Source organism: Engystomops pustulosus, chromosome 2 (genome assembly GCF_040894005.1).
Source record: "Engystomops pustulosus chromosome 2, aEngPut4.maternal, whole genome shotgun sequence".
Classification (NCBI taxonomy): domain Eukaryota; kingdom Metazoa; phylum Chordata; class Amphibia; order Anura; family Leptodactylidae; genus Engystomops; species Engystomops pustulosus.
Genome location: NC_092412.1, coordinates 160,318,015 through 160,344,838, shown reverse-complemented (window position 1 = coordinate 160,344,838; position 26,824 = coordinate 160,318,015). Strand labels below are relative to the sequence as shown.

The window sequence follows — 26,824 nt, the reverse complement described above, 5'->3', positions numbered from 1 at the left end:
AGAAAAAAAAAGGCTATGGATGATGAAATGAAGCCATACAAATTCTTTCATCTTTTTGGAGGGTTTTAATTTTTTTTTTAAATCATAACAAAGGTAGAACACCTCCCATTCAAACAAAGCCCCTACAAATGAAGCAAATAAATTTACTTGTCAACCCACTGGATTACCAGCTTCCTTGTACAATGCACCCAAATAACAAGGCTTCATATGGTCCTGTAAACTGAAACATAAAGGTCTTGTGGCTTTAGTGGTGTAATAACAGAAAAGGGCTGCATGGCTTTGACTTAAACCTGTTACCTGTTATAAATATGGAAATGCAGAATAAAGCAAATGTAAGTGAACATCTTTTTATATTTGTAGGTCAAAAAGGACAGTGGTTAAGTGGATTTTTTGACCATGGATCCTTCATGGAAATAATGCAGCCATGGGCACAAACTGTAGTTGTTGGAAGAGCCAGGTAAGCCATATTGTATTGTATGTGCACCAAAACTGCATTTCTGGTCTTACACATATGGGATAAGTTTCTCTAGTGTAAAGGTATGCAGAAGGAGCTAAAATAGTTAAATCTTATTGTGTATCTAGAACAATAAATCCTCAGAATTCCCTGGATTTTTTGTGCCAGAACCAGTGACCACAGTAGCTATATTTGTTACCCATGGCCTCCTTCCTTCTAAAATCAACTTTTAAAACTCTGGTGATAAGTCTTAGAGGCCATGGGATGTGCCTTAACAGACTGTTACACTGGGGCAGATTTATCAAGCTGTCTGAAAATCAGAATACTTGTAGTTGCCCATGGCAACCAATCACAGCTCAGTTTTCATTTTACCAGTGCTCATGAATATTTTAGAGGAGAGCTGTGATTGGTTGTCATGGGCAACTAGAAATATTCTGGCTTTCAGACAGCTTGATAAATCTGCCCCACTGTGTCAACCTCCGTCTTCTCCATCAGCACTGAGAATACAGCAGGAAGTACTCACTGAAAAAGTACAGTGCAACAGTTTGTAAAGCCAGATAATAGAGGAGTCACATTACATGGGTCTATAAGTAAGTGTCACTGTTTTATCTTGCTTGTTTATTATTCACTTTTGGGCAATATACACCCAACTTACAAATGACTCTTAGTTACAAATTGACTTATTTGCCCATTGTGATGTTATAAATTTGGTGTGAAGTTGCAATGGGCAACTGTAAGAGTTACCAAGTTTTTTTTTGCTAATTTTGGTGGATGTGGGGATTAGGGTTGTTGCACCAGGGTTTATGAGAACTTATATTCTCTATTCTGAATAAGAGAACCACTAACATTACAGTTCTCCTACATGGTTTCTATGTAACTCTACAGGGATCATGTCCTGCAATAACACACAACAATTTTAACAGATCAGAACCCTTTAAAGATGTGTACTATTTCTGCTTTGTGTCGTTCAGGGTGTATAGAGAGGGATCATGGGCTGTGCATCTCCACAAGTGTACTACTTTATTTTACTGCAAGCTACAGCTGTGCTTTAATTGTTCAGCTCAGAAAGTAGCATGTGTTATAAATGAATACTGTTATTGTTGTGTAACATTATATGCTGGGTTTTGAAACAAATATCTGAAGATGTTCGGTTGTTTGGTACATCATGTAAATTATTCACAAAACACCTAGAGCTCAAGGTCCAGATTAAAACATTAGGATAAAGTCATCAACTGCAATTTTCAGACTGGAGATGTTTGGACTCCTTTGTAGAGAAGCACTGCGGTGAATTGCAAATGTACTTTCTGTGGCACCTGCTGTTAAAAGAAATCAACTGCTGAGTGAGAAGGGAAAACTATACTCCAAAGTGACAGTATTGCACAAACGTACCTTTCAAAAATAAATATTGATAAAAGTAGTGAAGTGAAGTAATTCATAGGCCTTGTAAATATAGGAAAATTTCTGTGCAGTTTCATCTTAGCAACTCTTTCATTAATATGAAAATACTATTTTTTTGCAGGGGGGGGGGATGGGCAGGGCTATATTTTCCACTAGGCACACAAGGGTGCATTACTTAGGATGGCCAGTTGATTGGGAATCTATTGGGAAGCAGGAAAATTTAATTTACAAAAACAAAACCGTGTGGCACAATTCTGTGGCACCCTCCCTCCCCAGGCTGAGGGGGAGATGGGTAGGGTTAGTCTGAGGGCACAAATGCATATTCTCTTCCATTATTTGGTGGACGGTGTAGGAGATTGATGCTGTGCAGGAGCTCCTGGGCTGTCAGCAGCTCAAGAATGTTATAGGACATGAATACGCACGGACTGAGTGCAGGAGAACTAGACCTGACCACAGATCCACCTTTCCCCTCTGACTGCACTGTCCGCTATTGCATTGTGGCTGTGATTTGGACCATGAATGTTCTCCCTCCTCTCCAGTTCCCTAATTTTGTTCAAGCTCTCTCTGGATGCTAGTACAGTCAAGCCAAATAGATGGGGGATGGGAAGTACAGCAAGCTGTAATGACTTCTAAGGTAAAAAAGCACTGTGGCTCCAAACATTGTTGATCTATTTGTATATATACTGCAGGACTGCAGTGGAGACATGATTATTTTAGATACTTAGGCCCAGGAAAGGGCTACAATGGTCAGCAGGAAATTGATTTAAACTATCCAACCACTGGTCTGGGAGTGGTTGTCACGGTGGTGTTGACAGTAATAACTGCACAGCCCCTCCATCCACCAGAAGACAACAGGACAAAGGACGTCAGGGGACGTCTTGTGTCCTGTTGCCAAAAGATCAAGTGTCTCTACATATCTCAGATATCTTCAGAAGGTGCAGTTAAGTTTTTAAATTTACTGTTAATACCATGAAAATGCTTCATGTTCAAAAATCTAAGCATTTTGACTTGTATTAAAAAAGGGCAAAACTATCTGAAAGGAGCTATCTGAATGTGCCAAGTTTTTAAGATCCATAGGGGTAAAAAGAAAAAAAAATTAAGAACTGATGCTCACCTTCTCCAGTACTCTTGTTCAGCCATGAGGCACCTAAATGGGAGCTTTATTCTTACCCCCAGATATAATATATACTGCTCAAAAAATAAAAGGAACACTTAAACAACACAATATAACTTCAGGTGGATAAGACTTCTGATTGTAGATCAATTTCACAGGCAATAAGAATGACTCACTGAATAAAGGAGTGGTTCTGCAGGTGGAGACCACAGGCCACTTCTCAGTACCAATGCTATGTGTCTGATTTCTTGGTCAATTCTAAATGTTGGGGTTGCTTTCACACTTGTGGTAAACAAATGTGCATGTGTCTGCACAGATGGAGGTTGTGCTCACAGCCCAACACAGTGCCACGGCCAAACTTCCTTTAAAGGGAACCTTTAAGAGACTTGGACAGGTTCCCATAAAGCCCTTATGGCTGAAGGGCACCCTTTTTTTTAACTTAAAGGTTCGATGGTCACAAGTGGAGAAAATAAAATTTGATTCTCTGTGTAAGTCAGACTCGCGCTCGAGGCTAGCAGCCGCCTCTCAGCACGACAACAATTCCACTCCTCAATCCACTCCTCTTTCCCCTATGTCACTTGGCCGTCTTGCCGAATTCTTGCGCATAAGCTGCTTGCGGCTGTCATACGCAGTGAGCATATGATCGGTCCGCGCCCTCCTCTACCTCACTGAGTGTGGCTTTTCCCCTTCCACATGCGCAGTGAGGCGGCAGAGGAAGCAGACCAATCAGTCGCTCACTGCGCAGACAACCGCAAGCGGCTTATGCACTTGTGCCAGGATTTGGCAACAACGTAGTCATAAAGCCAACTCCCAGTTCACTGTAGGGTTACACTGATACCAAAATTTTGAGCGTGATACAATACCCAGAAAAGTATTGCGATACTTGATACTGATACAATTCTTTCAAGAAATGAAAAAAGTATTATCTGAATGTTTATGGTGTGGTGCCATGGGACATTTACATTGCATTTAGAAATGCAATGCAAATGTCTGGGGGCGGGGCTCGGTCTGACCGTATTTACATTTCCATTGAAACACATGTGATCCGTAACGGTCACCAGTGATTAGCCAGGAGAGCTTTAGTGCTTTTTCACAGTGTAGTATATGTGTTGTAATGGTTATCTTGGTAATGTTGATATAAAATAGTATAGTAAGGGGGAGTGGCCTGGCCATGGAGGAGAACAGACGCAGGTCGCACTAGCTCCGTCTCTTCCCTAGCCTCTGCCGAGCTACAAGCGGACCCAGCACCCGATACAGCTCCCACACATGGGTCCTAGAAAGGGGAAGACGGTCCGGTCACCAGCTGTCCCCCTACTCCGTATCTCCCCGAAAGGAATTGGCCGCTACCTTCAGCCCCGGCCCACAGTAGCGCGGGAGACTGCAGCAATGGCGGTGACAGGAAAGAGCCGCAAATCCCCGCACCGGGCTCCGCATCGCTCTGCTGACTTACCTGCTACATCGCCAGCCTCCGATGGAACCTCTCTCCACGGCCCTGATGAAATGCGGCGTGACCCGCTAGAAATACCTGCACAGCATCCTCCGACCAATAAGGCCCCTGCGCACGTGGCACAGACTGGTTCTCAAGGTGTCATGGCCGTGGCGCACGGGACCTCAGTGCCATCACGGCAGGCTCCCACAGAGATCGAGCAGCTCCCGACGGAGCACATACGCAGGTCAGTTAACTCCCAGGGGGACGTGACGGAGCCTCGGGAAACCCCCATGCAGCCTCGCGCACTCAGGGAGGAAGACAAACCTGTCGGCCCCGTGGATACCCCAGCTCCCCGGACACACACACCGGACTATACCCAGAGAAGGTCTGGCACAGCGCCCACCCTTGATGAGCCTTCTGAAAAGTCATGTCACCAGAGGACAGTAGAGTCAGAAGTACACATTCCTCTGTCTACATGGGGTTCTTACTCATCCCCCCTACTCCAGACCCCAGTCTCGCAGTCCTCATTCGGGGAGCATAAAGAGTCCAGACCTCCAAACAGTGCTGATAAACCCAGCTTACCTGGCACAACTCCTACTACTCACAGCCTGCCAGTTCCTGTACGGGGCTCAAGCTCTGGCTCCACACACCCTGACTTACCATGCCCAATCCCAGGGGCCCCACTGTCACATCTTCCGGCCATATGCCAGATACCGCATCAGGGGCTGTACCTCCTGAGACAGCACTCTCAGTCACCCGGAGCTCCACATCCTTGGGAGACACCACCGGAGGCTCCACAACCTCACTCTTTAGTTCTCTCTTCAAATTGGTTTCTGGCAACTCAATCTCCTGCAGTAGCACCCTCTCCTCAGTTCTCTGGAACTAGTCAAGAAAGCATTTTTTCAAATATGTCTCCCACATCTGACGTACATCAGAATTCTTTGTTTACTCAACTTTTGGAAGGCCTGTCAGACCTGCGTAACTTTAAAACTCATCTGAGAACCATCCCTACTAAGGAAGACATGGAATGCTACGTGTCACGGTTGGAACAAACCTACAGTGCCGAGATTACTGTCTTAAGAGAAGAGGTTCAGCAGCTGCAGGCCAGGACGGAAGCTACAGAAGCTGCTCAGAATGGAGTGCGAGAACGACTAGAATCTCATTCCACCACACTCGCTAATCACTCTCTACAGCTCCAATACCTTACAGACCAATTTGACGATGCAGAAAACAGAGGCAGAAGAAATAACATCGGTGTCCGAGGCCTCCCAGAATCAATCGAGTCTGCTAACTTACACAATGTCCTTCGAACAATCTTTAATTCTATCCTGGAAGTCCCTGAAGATGCCCCGGTGGAACTGGACAGAGCACACAGAGCTCTCCAAGCCCGACCTGAGGCTAATGGGCCCCCCGAGATGTCATTTGTCGGGTACATCGCTACCAGCTGAAAGAAGCCATCATGAACAAAGCTAAAACCAGAGACCGGATTACCTACCAAGACGCCTCACTACAACTTCTTCCGGACTTATCCAGATTGACTCTCCTTAAGCGGAAGGCACTGCGTCCATTTCTGGAGCTACGACGCCAAAGAAATATACCACACACCTGGGGATTCCCCTTTCGTCTCCAAATCCGTTAAGCTGGCACCACACACTTCATTCGAAACCCCATAGATGTTCCACCTGTTGCAGCAGCCCTGAACATCCCACCTCCAAGACTGGCCGGTCCTACCGATCCCATGAGACCGGGGTCGCCCACCTCGCCCACAGCATCCACCAGGGGGAGGTGCTGGCAACGGCCAGGGCGGACCACATAGAAGACGCCGCCGCTAGGAGGCACCGTAAGTGAGAGGGCAAGGCTAAATCTGCCTCTCCTCACACAACCACGATGACACTGTATCCTTATACTGGTGTGGTCCATTTCTCTCACTTTCAAATATGATCACACTGTAAGGTGATCCTTTCACTGTGCTGGGTTTTTTCTGTTGATGTTATTTCAGTTTTCATTACATAGCCACAGAGGCCATGGGAGGAGGTTTCCTTCTTGGTTAGGCTATTTCCCGAGCGGGTTAGTGTATACAGCTGACCTGTATACATAGTTGACACAACCCCCCTAACATTGGGGATTAAACCCCGATCCATTCTTGTTTCCTCCATTTTGATTTATATACCCCCTCCCACCCCCATTCTCTCCCTCCAGTCTTCCTAGTTTTCTTATTCCTGTCCTTGGTGTAAGTGAATATTTGTCTACCCAGTCCTCTCTGTCTCCCCCTATACTCCCCCCCTTGTCCTACCCCTTACACTTGCAGCAGAATCCTAGGTCCTGATTACTGATTCAATATGGAATTGTTGAAATTGGGCTCACTGAATGCTATAGGCCTGAACACTCCCCCAAAACGATCTCAGGTCTTATATGGCATGCACAGACAGGGAGTTAAGATTCTCTTTTTGCAGGAGACCCACTTCAAAACAGGCCACCTCCCGGTGATTAAGGACCGCCATTTCAGTTCTTGGTTCCACAGCTCTAACCCGGCCTCGCGCTCAAAGGGGGTCTCGATTGCAGTACACAAATCCCTCCCACACATAGTCCTGGACGAGCGGATGGATGACGATGCAGGTACGCATTTGTAAAGCTGCAGATCTTTGGTCAGGTGTTCACATTTGCTAATTTGTACTTACCCAACCGGTCTCCAATCTCCAGCTGTCGAAAGATACTCTTCGCGCTGTCAGGGTTTACGGAGGGGATGCTGATACTGCCCCCCCCCCCCCCGTTTTAATTTCCCTCTAGAAGTTGCAAAAGATACCTTTATCAGGCAAGACACATATCCCCACTAGACAGGTGGGATCCTTTAGAAGAGACTTACACAACCTTCAGTTAGTCGATGCTTGGAGAATTCTCCACCCCACTGATAGGGACTATACGTACTACTTTCCGGCTCACAACTCCTATAGCCGCATTGACTACTTCCTTATCCAACAGAGAGCCCTGACCTGGGACCCGGTGGCGACTATAGGCAACATTGTCCTTTCAGACCACGCTCCGATATACTTACGATTGACCATCCCCTCAATCTCTAGAAGGCCGTGGTCATGGCGCCTTAACGACCATCTGCTCAAAGACGCCCTCTGTGTCCAAGAAATTAGCCAGACCATAGACTCCTTCATACGCTCCCCAGAACTCCGGCCCGAAACACTGTAATTAAAATGGGAAGCACTCAAATGTGAACTGCGTAGCCGTTTCACAGATCACGGCATTCGATTAAAAAAGGAAAACGCGGCCAAACTCAACTCCCTGCTACTGAAGCTAAACAGCCTCGAATCCCGACATAAATTAGAAGTCCTGGCAGACCTGGTAGTGGTTAGGGACGAAATCTGGGCTCTTAAAGATCGAAAGTCGACATACCAGCTCACGCGGTTCAAAAGTCGTTTATATGAACACTCTAACAAATGTGGTCAGTCGTTGGCACGCCAGGTGCGACACATATCCCACATATCAAAACCGCCACAAACGCAGTTACACACAACCCGATTGACATTAGTGCGGAATTCGGATCATACTATTCCCGACTTTATAACATAAAAGGCCAATTTGCTGATCTTGATTCAGCATCCCTGACGAGAAGAATCGAGAAATATTTAAATGACACAGCACTGCCCCAATTCGACAATTCGGCGACCGAGACGTTAGAGGCCGATTTCAACGAGGAAGAGGTTAACAAGGCAATTAAGAACTCCCCCTCGGGGAAGAGCCCGGGCCCTGATGGCTTCTCGACCGCTTTCTTCAAACACTTTCGAAACTCCCTAGCCCCATTCCTGACAAATGTATTTAACTCAATCTCTCAAGCAGCAATCCACCCCCAATCCCTAGAGGCTAATATTAGCGTTATATTGAAGCCAGGTAAGGACACCTTATTGCCAGGGAGCTATAGGCCCATCTCCTTGCTAAATATAGATCTGAAATTATACTCCAAAATCCTAGCAGACCGTTTGGCCCCACATCTCCCAAAAGTTATACATAAAGATCAAGTGGGCTTCATTAGAGGCAGGGAAGCTAGGGAAAAGATCGAACCCCATGGGTCTTCTGTCCATCGATGCCGAGAAGGCATTCAACAGGGTCCATTGGGGCTTCATATTAGCAGCTCTAACCCAACTTGGGATTGGCCCTAAGTGTCTGGGAAGGATCATGGCCTCATATGATCATCCAACGGCCAGAGTTAGGGCTAACGGATTCTTCTCCAACCCTATTCAAATAAACAATGGCACGCGACAGAGGTGTCCTCTTTCCCCTCTTCTTTATGTAGTGGTGATGGAACACCTAGCAATTGCTATCAGGAACAATCCCAGCATACACGGTGTCCAGGTAGGACACAGGCACTACAAGACGGACCTCTTTGCAGATGATCTGCTACTATACATCTCGCAACCCAGAGTTTCCCTCCCCTCCCTCCTTAACGACTTGGCCTTTTTTAGTTTTTTCACTTCCATTTTTCACTCACCAACTTCAAAAATCTATAACTTTTTTATTTTTCCACATAAAGATCTGTGTTATGGCTTATTTTCTGCGTAACAAATTGCACTTCATAGTGACTGTATTTAATATTCCATGGCGTGTACTGGGAAGCGGGAAAAAAATTCCAAATGCAGTGAAAATGGTGAAAAACCACATTTGCGACGTTTTCTTGTAGGCTTGGATTTTACAGCTTTCACTCTGCTCCCCAAATGACAGGTCTACTTTATTCTGTGGGTCAGTACGATCACGTGGATACCAAATTTGTATAGGTTTTATATTGTTTTCATACATTTAAAAAAATTAAAACCTCCTGTACAAAATATTTTTTTTTTTATTTTGCAATCTTCTGGCGCCAATAACTTTTTCATACTTTGGTGTCGGAGCTGTGGATCGTGTAATTTTTTGCAAATTTTGATGGCGTTTTCATTACTATAATTTTTGGGACGGTGCGACCTTTTGATCACTTTTTATGAATTTTTTTATATTTTTCAAAATGGCAAAAAAATGCCATTTTCGACTTTGGACGCTATTTTCCGTTACGGGGTTAAATGCAGTGAAAAAACTTTATTATATTTTGATAGATCAGGCATTTTCGGACGCGGCGATACCTAATGTGTTTATGATTTTTACTGTTTATTTTTATATCGGTTCTAGGGAAAGGGGGGTGATTTGAATTTTTAGGGTTTTTTTTTATTATAATTTTTTTTTTTTACTTTTTTTTTTTTTTACTTTTACTATTTTTCAGACTCCCTAGGGTACTCTAACCCTAGGTAGTCTGATTCATCCTATCATATACTGCCATACTACTGTATGGCAGTATATGTGGATTTTACTCCCCATGCATTACAATGTGCAATTAGCACATTGTAATGCATGGGTTAAAACGAAGTAGCCTCGGGTATTCGGAACACCCGAGGCTACCATGGCGACGGATCGGGGGAGCGGCAATCCACAACAAGATGGCGGCGCCCATGCGGCGCCATCTCTTTGAAGCCGCCGGCATCATTGCCGGCGGCGATCGAGGTGAAAACTCCCGCGATTGGTGCTAGCAATATGCAGCAAAGACGTACCGGCTATGGAGAGGGCTCGGAAGGAATTTGAGACCTATAGTCACCTGAGCAATTTCAAAATCAATTTTAACAAATCTGAGGCCCTAAACGTCTCACTTCCTGCTGAGGAGGTCCAATTCATTAAGGAACATTTTCCTTTCCAGTGGTGCACATCATCCATTAAATATTTTGGGATCCAGCTACCCTCAGACCTAACCAAATTGTATAACATCAACTATTTACCCCTTCTGGAGCGCACCATAAAAGACCTAGCGACATATGACAGGAAGAATCTTTCATGGTGTGGCCGGATCAATGTTACTAAGACGGACATATTGCCCCGCTTCCTCTACATATTCCAGGGAGTACCATTAGTTCCACCAGCCGCATTCTTTAAATCCATTAGAACATCGCTACTGCGCTTTATTTGGGGTGCTACCCGCCCTCGGATTGGATGGAGATATTTGATTCGTCCCAAGTCTGCCGGAGGCACAGGGTTGCCTGACTTTAAGCTATACCACCAGACATCCATCCTAACCCGATTACTAGACTGGCACTACCATATAGCCTCCAAGCAATGGGTTAGTCTAGAACAATATAGTTCAACAATTCCCATTAAACTCCTACCTTGGGTCTCCCCCCAAAATATTGAAATAGAACCCCAGACCCTATTTCTGGCCCAAACTCTGAAACTGTGGCGATCACTAACTCAGCGTGCGATATTGTCGAGACCATTTAGCCCACTTACACCCTTATTTCGGAACCCAGATTTCCCCCCAGCTTACTCCAGACTCAACTTCCTAGGGCACTCAGCCCATAAAGATCTACGTATGTATAATATAGTAGGCGAGGACCCAATCCCAACATACAATGAGCTAGCAGGCTTATCTGCTGCAGCGAACGTATCATGGTTGGAGAGCGCACAACTGGGCTCCTTCTTCAAACAACCAGGTCCGGCCGCAGCTTTCAATACCCCTCTCAAACCCTTGGAAAATCTTTTCCGATCAGCATCCCCTCCGGAACATCGTATATCTCAGATTTACGGTCTTCTGATGAAAGAATCCGAGACCTCGGCCTTACCCTATGTGGCGGGCTGGGAAAGGGACTTGGAAGTCTCTATCTCCTCAGAAGATTGGGATAAATCATTTTTGTACACCCACAAACTGTCAGTAGCATGCTCCGCTCAAGAAAGAAATTTCAAAATACTGGCTGGATGGTACAGTGTACCTGCTTTGCTACATGGGGTTAGATCTTTTCCCTAGCTTCCCTGCCTCTAATCAATATATCCATCGATCCCGGACACGTGCTGGAGATGTGGACTAGACAGGGGTGACTTTTTACATATTTGGTGGACGTGTCATGGCATCTCCCATTTTTGGGACTAAGTACACGAAGCCACAAGTGACCTCACGGGAACGGCGGTCACTATAAACAAAAAAACAACCTGTTGAGATTCTCGTTCATAGCGGCCCGGGCGGTCATCTCCAGAAGGTGGCGCTCCACCGTATCGCCCTCCATCTCAGAGTGGGTCCAAGAACTGCTACACCTCTTTAGAATGGAGGAGATTGTAGCAGATGCCTCAGGTAATACAGAAAATTTTTTAAAGCTATGGAATCCTTGGTTAACCTTTCGGGAATCTCAACGTTTCAAAGACATTTTGGCCCAAAGCCAAAGTTAGGAGACCTTAGATTGAACCCAATCAAGAATCCCCTATGATCTTAACTCTCAGCCTGTCTATTCCTAAGTATTTTCTGAATGTTATAATACCCCTCGTGTTGCCTTCTGTTCCCTCACTCCCCTCCCCCTCTGTACTAGCTGTGTGTTTCTCGTTGTATGAATGAATTCCCTATGTCCCTCCCCTTAGCTCGTGTACGTCAGCTGTTGCAAGCTCATATCCGTGAAACGCCCATAACCGATTACCATAAACCAGACCACGAACCCCCCCTCGAGAATACAATTCTAATTTCAGTAGAAAGCCAAGATCCGAAATACCCTCCATGGGGGTAAGAGTCGTCAATACTCAACCTGGAAAGACCGATATTTTGTTTCTGTTCTCAATCTCATCATGAACTTTCCCATGCAATCAGTTCAAAGGACCTATGGGTACTCACTCGACACCTGTACCGATATTGGACATATGAGCCTATATTTCTACCAAACAGGAAACACGAGCCCTTATCCCTTCTGTTTTGTTATTGTATTTTCAATTGTTTTATTGATTATAACTTGTTATCGCTTCATACAGATATGTATAAATAAAAGTTATTTAAATATAAAATAGTATAGTAAAAAGTAAAATTTAGGGCTCAAGTAGATGGGTGTTTTTTGAGAAAAAAAAATTGCAGGATGCATCATTTTGTCTCACATGTGAACCACGTACATTCATCGAAGTAAATGGATCCGCAAAAAAAAGGACGGCGCATGCATGCATCCGTAAACAGAGTCTAATTTCTTCAAATGTTGCTAGGCAACCAACTGGGCAGGGCAAGAAGTAGATTAGAAACCCATCAGCTTTTTTTTGCATATGTGATAAAAAAAACGGATGCCGTACGGATACAATATGCACTGATCACAGACCTCACGTCCACATTTTTGGCAGATGAGCAGCGAACATCCTTGTCTGAATGACTGCTTATTTTTTGTCCTCTACATTTTTATTCATTTAATTTAACTGTATTATATTCTTAAAATATTATAATCTTTGTAATAATAATCTTCATAATAATAATATCTCAATAATAATGATCTCAATAATAATAAAAATAATCTCAATAATTATAATAATCATCTCAATAATAATCTCTGAGAAGATCCCTCTTTATATACCAGTGCCAGTGAAGTCTGTGTCACAATGTAACAGTGAAGCTCTTGGTTACATAAAATCCTCCCATTGACAGCCACTAAGCCTAGTGGATAGAAGCTATGTCTCTCTATGGCAGGTGTAGTGTGGAGATTGTGGGTTCAAATCCTGGGCTGGGCAAAAAAAAATTTTTAATTGAATTAAATAGAGACCTTTTATCTGGGGAAGCTCTGGGAGATGTAGAGACCCACATATGGACAGTTCTAAAATTTCCCTGATGACATGGTCCCTGCTTTGCCGCTAATCCGACACATCTATGCAAGGTATTCCCTGCAAATTTCTTCTCTGCAGACAGATACAAGGAGTCTGTAGAAGTCATAAGTCATTCAGTACCACAAGTAACAGAAACCTGGTATTGAACTGTTCTGGCTTTGAAAGTATTGTCGAAGTGCCGAGATTCCGATGCATCGTGCAACCCTATTGGATATTTATCAACCTAACTAACTAGCTAATTCTGGAGCTAGTATAGAACTACCTGACTGACTAGTGGCAAAGCCTCTGGCATTGTGGTTTTACCAAAGTGCTTTGTTCATGTTAGCATGTAGGTGTACCACATAGAAGCAGTACGTGAGCCAATGTGTCAACTCCGATTGATGCTACTTGTTGTGGACACCATATAGTTTTTGTACATTTGTCCTTTTTCCTCACCTTTTTTTTAATGAACAATAAAGGTTCTATATATATTTTTAAAGACTTTAATTTAAAGGGAACCTGTCACCAGGAGACCCATTTTTAGCACTCCCCCAGTCCCCACAGAGCATAGTACATACACTGCCAAAGTGTTTTTGTATTAAAAATTGGTTTTACAGAAAAAAAGATATGTTATATTGTACCTTTCATTAGCATCTCCTGTGTGACTAGGCAGTTGCCTATTGGGAGGGGCTTGAAAGGAGCAGTTCCCCCACCCACCCTTGGGAAACAGCTCCTCCATGTGACCTTTTCAAATATATGAAAACACCCATCACTGGGCTTATCGACACCCCCTGCAGCTCTACAGCCAATCCCGAGTGTGAGGAGTTATTCATATATTTGAAAAGGTCACATGTTTCCCAAGGGTGGGGGGGGACGACTGCTCCTTTCCAGCCCCTCTCAATTGGCAACTGCCTAGTCTCACAGCATATGCTAATGAAAGGTACAATATAACATATCTTTTTTTCTGTAAAACCAATTTTTTATACAAAAACACTTTGGCAGTGTATGTACTATGCTCTGTGGGGACTGGGGGAGTGCTAAAAATGGGTCTCCTAGTGACAGGTTCCCTTTAAATTTAAAAAAAACTTAATCTACAAACAGCAAACATCCACCTCAAGGGAGTACATAATACATGACATCAGCGATTTCTAGTGCAGAAAACCCCCATAAAATAATATTACAGAAATAAGAGGAGCATACTCCTGTAAAAGGTCACCTCTTCCCTGGGGCGGCAGACCCATACTCAATCAACTGCACACACCCACACAAACACAAAGCACTTGTGTAGAAGCTATTTAGCCCCCCGTGTTTAAGTTATTCTGGGCCGCCAACCCTACATCCCAAAACAAAAAGAATTGATCTGGGGCACCTCAAGATCTTCATTGATCAGAATAATCCATTTACCAAAAGTAGGGAGTTTAGGAGGTTTACAGTTAAACACCAATACAAGTAATAGGGGGAACGTCCACCGTTTACTCTCACCAGATCAAACGGATTGTTTCCAAAATCAAATAACAGCACAAAAAAGAGGAAACAAAAACCAAAATGAAGAATGCGTAAAATGATACTTTTTTGATCAATTTAAAAAAATCAATTAAAACAAATGTTTTTTAAATGGATTTATTTTAATTGATCTAACAAGGTGTCATTTTATGCATTCTATATTTTGTTTTTTGTTTCCTCTTTTTTGTGAAATGTCCACAACAGATGCCACCCTTTAATGAAATGTCCACCCCAGATGCCCCATTTTAATGAAATGTCCGCCCCAGATGCCCCATTTTGATGAAATGTCCACCTGAGATGGCCCCCTTTAATGAAATGTCCACCTGAGATGGCCCCCTTTAATGAAATGTCCACCCCAGATGCCCACTTTAATGAAATCTCCACCCCAGATGACCCTCTTTAGAAATGTCATCAGCCAATGCCCCTTTAATGAAATGTCCACAGCAGATACCCTCCTTTAATTAAATGTCCACCCCAGATGCTCCCTTTAATAACATGCCCAGCTAAGGTATCCCGTTTACTGAATTATCCACCCCAGATTCCCCGTTTTAAGAAAATTTCCACCCCAGATGGCCCTCTTTAGAAATGTCCACAGCCTGTGCCCCCTTTAATGAAATGTCCACAGCTGATGCCTGTTTAATGAAATGTCCACAGCCTGTGCCCCCTTTAATGAAATGTCCACAGCCTGTGCCCCCTTTAATGAAATGTCCACAGCTGATGCCTCTTTAATGAAATGTCCACGGCTGATGCCTCTTTAATGAAATGTCCACAGCTGATGCCCCGTTTACTGAAATATCCACAGCAGATACCCTCCTTTAAAGAGAACCCGTCATGCAAAATAACCCCCCTAAACTAAATATATTTTCATAAACTGCCATTAGAGAGCATTGCCTCTATCCCTTCATTGTCCCTCTACTTACCTGTAAACTTAAGCAATGAGGTCCTAAAGCTGTATGCAAATGACCTGTGAAATGTGCAATGAGTCATTAGCATATTCAAGCTGTCCAGCTTATTCATGAGTGGGAGATACAGCCACACCCCCAGTGCATGACTGCCAGCCTGTATAGTGATGTAATGGCTGCTCCATGTGCTTCCTGGTGCTGGCTGCCACACTTCCTGCAGTCTGTGTGTGTATAGAAGAGATACAACAGCTCCAGGCAGCCATGGTATAGCAGAACATGTCAGGTACATGTGTAGCTGAAGTCTGTGTCTCTGTGTATTAGGAGGATGCAGCATGTCAGCAGATAAAGCACAGACACTAGCAATGCTTTACTATACATTACACACAGGCATGATCAGGGGGAGGAGAGGGGTAACGGGTGACATCACTGCCTCTGACCATGTGACCAGCCTCATTTACATAATAAAGAATAGATGATTTTAGAATGATTAAAGTATGAAATAACTAGATAAAGGCTGGGATGGGATCCATGTGAGCTGCTCAAACAGGTAGTAGTGACATAAATAGTGACAGACCTCTGATGACAGGTGTCCTTTAATGAAATGCCCATCCCAGATATTCCATTTAATAAAATGCCCAGGCCAGATGTGTCCATTAATGAAATGTCCACCTGAATGCCCCATTTTTTAATGAAATGTTTACCCCAGGTGCCCCACAATGGATCTTTTCCCCCTGTAACTGTTGCTCTTATAGATGGCAAAGTAAAACTTGCTATCTATATTATATTATAATATAGAACTGTTACTTGCATCCCTTCCCCTCAGTTCCTTATTATGCCTTTCCTTGGTTGAACTGGATGGATATTTTGTTTTCAATTTCTTTTTGGCATCTGTGCTAACTATGTAACTTATGTAACTATATGTAACTAGAAAAAAAGTTTTGTACCGTGTTAGCCAGTTGAAGAAATTCCTGTTGCTTTTGATAGGTCAAATAAAGTAACCTCCTTGAGATTGTGATACCTTTTAATGGCTAACTGAAATATAACATGTTACAAGCAAGCTTTCTGGACGTCTATGGTCCTTTCTTCAGGCATGGTATATATAGTCTTTCTGAAGTGACACAGATCTTATACACCATGAATAGAGAAGAAATGTAAACAAAATGTAAACAAAAGGAAAATAACAAAGTTGACACAACAGGTCCTTAACCCTTCAAACCCCTTCAAGCTCAGCTTCCGATATAGCGGATGCTGAGCCGATGCTGGTTCAGCTCAAGATCTGAGCCGAACCGGCATCGGGAAACACGGGGTGATGGCTGTAACATATAGCCGGCACCCCAGTGTAAGACCCGCGAACAGAGTGAGCTCCAATCGCAAGTGCTTAATCCGTTAAATGCTGCGGTCAGCGCGACCACGGCACCTAACATGCCTCTGGAGGATCTTTCCCCCATGATCGGCCCCCCGAACCGTTTTGGGAGGGCCCCGATCGTTGCTGTGGTATCACTGGGGTCCAATCTGAACCCCAGTGTTGCCTGCAAGAACTGCCGGTAAGATGGCGTCTATGATGTCATCTTACAGGCAGAGTGTCAGCCTATGCATGTGCACTGCTAATATATGAGTATTGCAGAGTATTATCATGAACAAGCAATCAGATGATTGCTTGTTCATGTTCCATGGTGGAAGGAGTGAAAAAGTAAAAAAAATAAGTTATTCAATAAAAAATAAAGAAAGAAATCAATAAAAATGCCCAAAAGCCCCAAAACATATAAAGAGACATATAACTCAAAAAAAGCTTTAAATTATAACACAAACCCCACATATATAGCCTTAGAATAACAGTAACTAATTATTGAACCTGCACGATAAACGCCGTAAAAAAAACTGTTATAAACCCTCCAAAAATTATGATTTTTACCTATTCAATCCCACAAAAAATCCTATAAAAAGTGATCAAAAATATGTACTCTAGAACTATACTTGTGCAAAGTACAACATGTCCTGCAAAAAACAAGCCATCAACCAGCTCCGTAGCCAACAAAGTTACAATGTTATGCCACTTAGAAGGCGGCAATACAAAAATGATAGATTTTTCCCCACATTAGGGTTTTATTTGACAAATTTAGTAAAACGTAAGAAAAAATATTAATGTATGGTATCCCCGTAATCGGCTAAACGATGAACACCAAATAAGAGTCAAAAATCCAGTACAGAATTGATGCTTTTCTACTCCTGCCCTCAAAAAAAAAGTTCCTAAATTTTCAACAAGAGGGGATACCAACCCCAAAATGGTAACACTGGAAAAATGCCATCATATGGCCCCAATAATGAAAAAGCAAAAATGTTATAGCCTGCAAAAGGGGCCAATGAAGAATCTAAAATCCTGGCAGTTGCAGGGCGCTTCTTCCCTTAAGCGCCTCGCTGTGCACCCATAAAACAAGTCACAGCCACATGTGGGGGGGTCTCTGAACTCATAATTATACAATTATAGAACAAATTGTATCGTCGGTTTTCTCTTTTTATCTTTTGGTTAATGCGTCAATTTTAGGGCTAAATGTCCGTATACCCGGCACAATTTGACCATTCTAAATTTCACCTCCATTTTGATTGTTACTATGAAGACCTCAAGGGGTTAACAGTCTTCGTAAAAGCTGTTTCTGATAGCTTGAGAGGTGCAGATTTGAAAATGGGTTGATTATATAGGGGTTTTTGATGCTAAATATGTAAAATTTCATTCAAAGGGGTATTTATCCCCAAAATAGGCAATTCTGAAAATCCGGAAAAGCGATATTCCATTTGTAAGCTGCGTGACGTCAAAATAAATTATCCAGACATTTCGAAAATGATGAAAATGTAAAGTAGACATATGGGGAATGATATTCAGCAATTTATTTAGGTGGTAAATCTATCTGCCTGAAAACGCAATGATTTCGGATTTCAAAGATGGCAAATTTTTCAAAAAATTCATAATTTTTTCTTTTTTTTGTAAGTAAACGCAAAACTTATCAGCCAAAATTTACCTCTAAAATGAAGTACAACATGTGGGGAAAAAACAATCACAGAGTCGTTTAGATAAGTAACAGTGTTCAAAAGTTATAACCATGTAAAGCGAAGCATGTCAGAATCCATGTCAGAGCGCAGTGCATCATCGGGAGTGCTGGCCTGCGCATCATGGGGAGCACCGCCTGGCTTATCATTAGAAGCGATGCTTGGCACGTCATGGGAAAGGCGCCCAGTGTGCCAAAATACATCTTCTGGTGCATCGTTGGGTTCGATGCACCCTGGTTGTGCTTTCGGATCAGCTGGAAAGGGAAGGGGTCGGAGCCCCACCACGTGAACGCTGACCCTACATTCAAAAGCCGTCCGTGGAGAAACGTTCATCGTGGCTCCAGTGCTTCCCCAGCCAAAGCAATGGCAGACGAAGCAGCAAACCTGTTCCAGTTCCTGGTAACCATAAGTACAAGCCCTGGGCTGACCTCTCTCCCTCACATAGGCATATCTGTCTTAGTAATTATCTGTTATGATATATATTCCTTAGGGAAAAGAACAAAAAGAACCTAAAGAGAGAAAGCAAAAAGAGAGAGAAACCTACTAAAAGATGTGTGTTATGCAATGCTAAAGTAGCAGAGGATTATAAAAAGATTTTATGTCCAGACTGCTTAACCAAAGTCCTTAAAGAGGAAAGATCTTCCCTAGTAGCAATTAAAGAGGAAGTATCCTCCTCCATCGTCCTCCTCCATTGCCGCACATTTGCCTGAACCCCCCCAGGAAAAAGATCAGATACGTCCAATCTATCCTCATCTGATCAGGATTCAGATTTCCCTTTCAGTTCCCTAAGTGAGAAACTCGAGGATTATTTAGAGGAAGTCCAACCTAAAGAACAGGGACAAAATACATCTTCTCTTCAGAAGATCTAGACGATCTGTTAAAAGCTTTAAGACACACTTTAGATATCAAAGATATTGTGGAACCACCCTCTGTTCAAAACAAACTCTTCGGGGGGGTTAAAAAAAAAGAAACGGGTCTTCCCAGTAGTAGACTCACAAAAAAGATTTAGTCTTAGAGGAATGGAAAGATCCAGAGAAAAGGATATCAGTCCCTAAGGAGTTTCCTAATAGTTTAATATTCGAAGAAAATGCCTTATGGGACGCTATGCCGAAGGTAGATGTCCAGGTCACAAAAGTAGTTAAAAAACTGAACTCCCCTTTGAGGATACTGCTCAGCTTAAAGACCCCTTAGATTATAAATCCGATGCTCTTTTAAAAAGGGCATGGGAAACATTGTCTTTAAGTATAAAAAAAAATATATAGCTTCCAGATCTGTAGCCAGGACCCAATTCTTTTGGCTTTCTGAATCAGAATCCCATCTAATAAACAAAACCCCCAGGAAATCCATTATAGAGTGCATGCCTTAAATCTGCCACTGCATTTCTAGCCGATGCCTCTGCGGAGGCCTTAAGATTCTCGGCTAAGGAAGCAGCCCTAGCCAATTCAGTTTGTAGATCTTTATGGCTGAAGCAATGTTAAGTCTAAAACCATGCTTTGTTGAATTCTCTTTCAGGGAGACTTTGTATTTGGTAGCAAACTGGATTCTATCCTTGAGAAGGCCGCGGACAAAAAGAAGTGGTTCCCTGTTAATAAACCTCCCAAAAACCCATTTTTTTCCTTTTCGGCCCTCTAGAGAACATAAGGGAAAGACCGGTAGATGGAGCTACGCAAAAGGGGGCGGGGGCAGGTCGAGGTTACCTCTTCAACCCCGGCCAGAAACAGAAGAAACAATGACCGACAGGTGGGGAGAGACTTTCTTATTTTGTAGCCAAATGGGAGGATATTTCCCCAAGTCCTTGAGTTCTTCAGATTATTCAATCAGGCTACAGGATAGAATTTCTCCACTTACCTCCCCAAAATATTCAAATTTCCCCCAATTTCACCAAGAGTCAAAATCTCCAACTCTGGGCCAACATTCAACAGCTATGTCATATGTGTGTTCCAGTACAGGAGTCAGAAAGAGGGGAAGGATTTTTTCCTCTATTATTAGTAAAAAAAATCAGTAAAATCTGCAGCACCTCTAATAGGTTTCAATTATTTTCTATGCACGATAGATCTCAATGACGTGTACAATCACGTTCCCATCTTCCAAAGCCATCAAAAATATCTCAGATTTGCGATCCGATCCCCGGAAGGAGAAATCCTTTACTTCCAATTCAGGGCACTGCCATTTGCAATTTCGTCTGCCCCACGCATATTCACCAAAATAATGGTGGAAGTGGTAGCCCACTTAAGGATGATGAACATTGTGATTGTACCATGCCTACACGATCTGCTTTTAATTGCCAGAACACAGGCCGAGCTTAGGGCTCACTTACAGATCTCCCTGCAGCTTCTTCAAGATCTAGGCTGGATAATAAATTGAGATAAATCCGACCTAACTCCACAGAGGATGAAGAAGTTTCAAGGTGTAAGGTTAGATTCAGCAAAACAGAGGTTTTTTTTACCACGAGAGAAAGTTTTAAAATTGAAACAAGTGAGTCTGCAAAAGAATGTCTGCAACATTTGGCCAGCTCTAAATCTTCTAGGACTCTTGACATCCTGCATCCAGCGGGTAGCTTGGGCTCAGAACTCAGAATTATGCAAGTTTGGACAATCCGTATTTGGGACAAGAACCCCCTACCTCTGGATTTCAAGGTAAAAATTCCTTATCTGGTCAAGTATTCCCTCACCTGGTGGAGAAACTCCCAAAATCTAAAGAAAGGGGTTTGGTGGAACCCCACTCCAGTTCTCACAATCCGTACAGTCTGAAGGGTTAGGGAGAAGTACTTCCAGGTCTGCATCTTCAGGGACAATGGGACGATTTCACTCGCTCCATGTCCTCAACCTACAGGGAACTAAAAGCGGTCCTAGAGACTCTCAAAAAAGTTCCCAAGTCCATAAAAGGCCAACATGAAAAGAAGATCCTCTCCGACAATACAACAACTATTGCATACCTTCGCAGACGGGGTTACAAAATCGAAAAACCTGACATGCCTATCCTGTCAGATCTTCAAGTGGGCAAAATCCTACCTCCTTTCCCTCTCGGCAATTCACCTCAGAGGTACAGAAAATGTAGAAGCAGACTTCCTGAGCAGATTCATACTGGATCCAAACGAGTGGTGTCTAAACCCGGAAACCTTCGAAGAAGGAAGACGTCCCACTTCTTTTCAATGGATCCCAGGGGCTCTCCAGCAGGCCCAGACGCCTTCAGCCAATCATGGGGAATAGGCCTAGTCTACGCTTTTTTCCCTATAGCTTTGATCCCCAGGGTTCTACAGAAGTTGAGGACTGAGCAGGCTCTTCTGATCCTTATTGCCCCATACTGGCCGAAAAGAAGCTGGTTTCTGGTCATTCAGAGACTGTCTATAGACAGCCCCTTTAATCTCCCCTACCGTCAGGATCTTCTTGCACAGGGACCATTACGTCACCAGAACATACATCAGTTAAAACTCACAGCCTGGATCCTGAGAGGACATTCTTAGCAGCTAAGGGCCTCTCTAACAAAGTAATCAATACCATTAAAGTGAGTAGGAAACCTGTAACCAATGCCATCTATCTAAAGATATGGAAGAAATTTTCTTCTTGGTGTGGGGACCACTCTCCATCTCAGGGCGCCCTAAATTTAGCACAAATTTTAGATTTTTTACAATCAGGTTTTTCTGTGGACTCAGGCCTAGTACCCTCAAGGTCCAAATTTATGCACAAAGTGTTTTTCTCGACTTCCCCGTAGCAGACCATCAGTGGGTTTAGAGGTTCATTAAAGGCTGATTCCGTATCAGACCATATATAAAAAATCAGGTGCCCCCTTGGGATCTTTGCTTAGTTCTAAACCATCTCACAGGGCCTCCCTTCCAACCTTTAGATTCAGATAAAATAAAAAATCTTACTCTAAAAAAGTTTTTTTTTAAAGCCATTACCACAGCCCGGAGATTAGGTGAGATTCAGGCCCTCTTTTGTAAAGATCCTTTTTTAAGAATACTAGATGATAGAATAGTCCTTAAGTTAGACCCCCCTCTTACTTCCAAGAGTAGTCTCAGACTTCTACCGCAGACAACACATTGTTCTTCCCTCCTTCTGTTCAAACCCTAAAACAGATTGTGAGAAAAGATGTCAAACCTTAGACGTTAGAAGGTGTGTACTTCTTTACCAAGAAGCTACACAAGGCTGGACGGATAAAGTCTACCATCATTCTCTGCTATAACTCTGCGAACACTCCCCTTCCGGAAAACATTAAAGCCCATTCTACTAGAGCTTTGGCAGCCTCGTGGGCAGAAAGAAGAGGTGCATCTCTAGACCAGATCTGTTGTGCTGCATCGTGGTCAAGTTCCTCAACATTTGCAAAACAATACCGCTTGGATATTGCCTCCCAGGATGATCTGGCGTTCGGCATAAAAATTCTCCAGGCAGTAGTCCCTTCCTAATAATGGTATGATCAGGTAGGTCTCCAGGTGGGGGCTGTCATGGGAACGTGGTGGAAAATATAGAATTAGTCTTACCGTTAATTCGGTTTCCACTAAGTGACCATAACGACCCCCCATTATTTCCCTCCTTTCCTTCCTTTTTGGTAATGGGTCCAAATTTGCTATACACTTGCATCCTTCAAGGTGTTTGGTGCTAGGGAGGAGCCTTTTAACCTCTTGCAACTACCTGTCCCTACAGGATATAAGGAGCATCCTCCAAGTGGGAGCTGTCATGCGCGTAAAGAGCTGTGTGATGGCTTGTTTTCTGTGTAACAAATTGCACTTCATAGTGATGGTATTTATTATTCCAGGCCGAGTACTGGGAAGCGGCAAAAAAAATTCCAAATGCACTGAAACATTTTAAACATTTGTGCCATTTTCTTGTGGGCTTGGATTTTACGTCTTTCACTATGTGCCACAAATGACAGGTCTACTTTATTCTTTTGGTCGGTGCGATACAAATTTGTATAGGTTTTATAATGTTTTCATACATTTACAAAAATTAAAACCACCTGTACAAATTTTTCTTTTTTAGATTTTGCCATCTTCTGGCGCTAATAACTTTTTCATACTTTGGTGTAGGAGCTTTTAATGAAGTTTTCAATGCTACCATTTTTAAGACTGTACGACGTTCTGATCACTTTTTATTGATTATTTTTTATTGTTTCAGAATGACGAATAGTGCCATTTTCAAATTTGGGCGCTATTTTCCGTTACGGGGTTGAACGCAGTGAAAAACTGTTATTATATTTTGATAGATCAGGCATTTTTGGGTGCGAGTTACCCATTGTGTGTTTGATTTTTTTTTACTGTTTATTTATATTTACATCAGTTTTAGGGAAAGAAGGGTGATTTGAATTTTTAGGGTTTTTAAATGTAATTTTTTTTAACAGTTTTTTATTTTTTCTATTTTTCAGACCCCCAAGGGTACTTTAACCCTATGTTGTCTGATTGATCCTACCATATGCTGCCATACTACAGTATTGCAGTATATGGTGATTTTCCTCCTCATTCATTAAAATGTGGGAATCGCACATTGTAATCAATGGGTTAAAACGAGACATCCTCAGTGAGAGCATAACTAATCTGACCAGAAATAGGATTCCCTTGAACCAACGGGTGTTTGCCCTATAAGCACTTTCGTTCTAGACTACTAAAGTTATGGCCAAGAAACTCACAGCAGCAGTGGCGTAACTATCGCCGTTTCAGCCTTAGCGGTTGCTACAGGGCCCGTGAGGTCCATGGACCCGTGCTCCCGGGCCCAGACTGTGGTGCATCTTCACTTCAAAGATCCACCAGAGTGCGGGATCGGGTCTCCGCATCGCCGCATAAATTGTACTGCAGGGAGCAGCAGAGGAGGCACAAGTCCTACGGGGTGTCCGAACGCTGGAGTTCACGCAGACGCCGTGTGTGTGTATTTATGTGTATGCTGTATGAGTGTATATGCTGTAAATGCATGTGTATAAGATGTATGGTGTGTATATACTATATCTATGTGTGTATGTTCTGTATTTATGTCTGTATATGTGTGTGCATATGTATGTGTATATGGTGTGTATATACACTATATGTATGTGTATATGGTGTGTATATACTATGTGTATGGTGTGTATATATACTGTATGTATGTCTGTTAATGCTGTATGTGTGTATATGATGCATGGTGTGCATATACGTATGCGTGCATATGCTATATGTATGTGTATGCAGTATGTGTGCATATGGTGTGTTTATTACTGTATGTATACATACACACTCAGAAATAAATATAATGTAAATATTATGGTTTGTATGTCTAAATATATTATGTATATATACTATATGGGGAAGATTTATAATAGCTTCTGTGCCAGTTTTCTGGCGTAGAAGCAGTGACATAATCACAAATTCTTGTGCAATGCAAGAATTTGCTATTAAAATTGTGAATATGCCACATGTTGTGGAGGGGGCACAGAGGGGAATGGTGGCAGGTGGAGGTGGTGGGGCACAGTGCTTAGTTTTGCCCACCTGCTGCGCCACCCGCCAGTTACATCAAGAGACCTAAGCCTCTTGATGTATCCGACGAGACAAGAGGGAGGGGGGCATGGCAGGAGCCCCGACGTATGATAAATCTGCCTATGTATTTATAACGTATATGTGCTATACATAATGTGTTTATATAATGTGTATTTCCTGTACGTGTAAATGTATTGATGTGTATATACTTTATGTGTGTGGATGTAATGTAGGTATGCGTGTGTGTGTGTGTGTGTGTGTGTGTATATATATATATGTATATGTATATATATGTATATATATGTGTGTGTGTGTATATATATTGTGTGTGTGTGTAGAGCTTTAAGTGTGTGTATAAGTATATAAATTTACATATTTTTAGTGTGATATATAAATGTGCATAATATTACAAATATATTTATATATTTTTTTTTAAGTAGTAGGAGGGGTGCCCCAAGCAGAAATCGGCAATGGGGCCCAGCCTCTTCTAGTTACGCCACTGCACATCAGTCACAGAAATGGGGAATAGGCTGGAAAAAGACCAAAGTCACACCAGAGCAGTGTGAGAGACTGTTGATGTCCTGTGGCTGCAGATGTGCTGAATTCATTCAAACCAAAGGCCTGTGCACTTCCTTCTAATCGGTGACTGTTGTAACCTTCTAAAAATTGAGTTATAATCTTTCTCTATGCTACAGTCATTGCTGTTATCTAATTATGACTAAAAAGCTTTTTTGTAAAACAAAGGTTTTATGTTGAGATACTTTGGTTATTTTGTAAAACACTGTTGATCAATGGAGGATACATTATTTCTGAAAATATGAAGTTATCATACATGGTTCTCTAATTTTGATCTCCAGTGTAATTCAGAAGTGCCCATATGAATTCTAGCAACTATGTTGTAACAAAACCTATGTTTGCTAAAACTTCCAAATGTCCAACTTTTCTTTCACATTGAACTAGCTGACACCAAGGTGTAACTAATGTATAAAACTTGAATTGGTCTCTTTCAAAGTAGTGACAAGGAAAGGAGGAAATAGACATAACTGTATTCTGCAGGGAATGCTTCCTGTAAGTGCCTCCAAAACTCATCTTTTTGTGTGTACTGTATGTTTGTAATATATGTGTTCTTGGCTGTAAATTGTCTTTTATTATACTCTAGCCTCTAGTCTGAGGATGTGCCATAAAACAAGATGTAGCATCTCCATGTGCAGAGACTGATAAAATTTATATGAAGTATAATGGAAAGCAGAAGTTGTTTTGAGCCATTTGTCTCTATTTCATAAATAATAATCCACTGATTGATATTTATTATCAGCTCTCAGCCTGATTATATGCACCTTAAGCTTTGTATTTAGCTCAATTAGGAATTATGGTGTTGTTAATCAGTCAACAGGTTTGTTTTCTGTTAACTAGACAATGTAAAGACTATACTACTGAAACAATTTATCATTCTCAATAATAGTATGTTGTGGGAGAAATCCAGACAATCGCAAGGAGAACATACATGGGGACAGGGACCAATTTGGCATGCTTTGTGCATCTCTGCATAATCTGTAGACGCTATATAAATAAAGTATTATTATTATTAAACTCCTTAACCCCTTATCACAGACACTAGTTTTCAGCTCAATGACCAGACTCGATTTTTCAAATCTGACATGTCTCACAATAATTGGTTATAACTTCGGAACGCTTTAACATATCCGGGTGATTTTGAGAATGTTTTCTTGTGACACATTGTACTTCATGTTAGTTATAAAATTTAAGTGATAGGTTTTGCGTTTCGTTCTGAAAAAAAGTGAAAATTTGGCAAAAGTTTGTAAAAATTCTTCATTTTCCAAGTTTGAAATGTTCTGGTTTCCAGACAAGATGTAAAACTACAAAAAGGGTTTGATAATTAACATTTACAGAATATCTGCTTTATGTTGGGATGATA

General features: G+C 42.4%; 1 protein-coding gene across 3 annotated transcripts in view; it reads left to right on the top strand.

The window, feature by feature from the left end:
- Positions 1–26,824, top strand: part of ACACA (acetyl-CoA carboxylase alpha) — a 377,264-nt gene that overhangs the window by 267,963 nt on the left and 82,477 nt on the right. For all 3 annotated transcript variants that reach the window (XM_072137153.1, XM_072137152.1, XM_072137154.1), the window contains exon 47: positions 361–457. In XM_072137153.1, the coding sequence (XP_071993254.1) occupies positions 361–457 (97 nt within the window). The remainder of the gene's footprint in view (positions 1–360; positions 458–26,824) is intronic.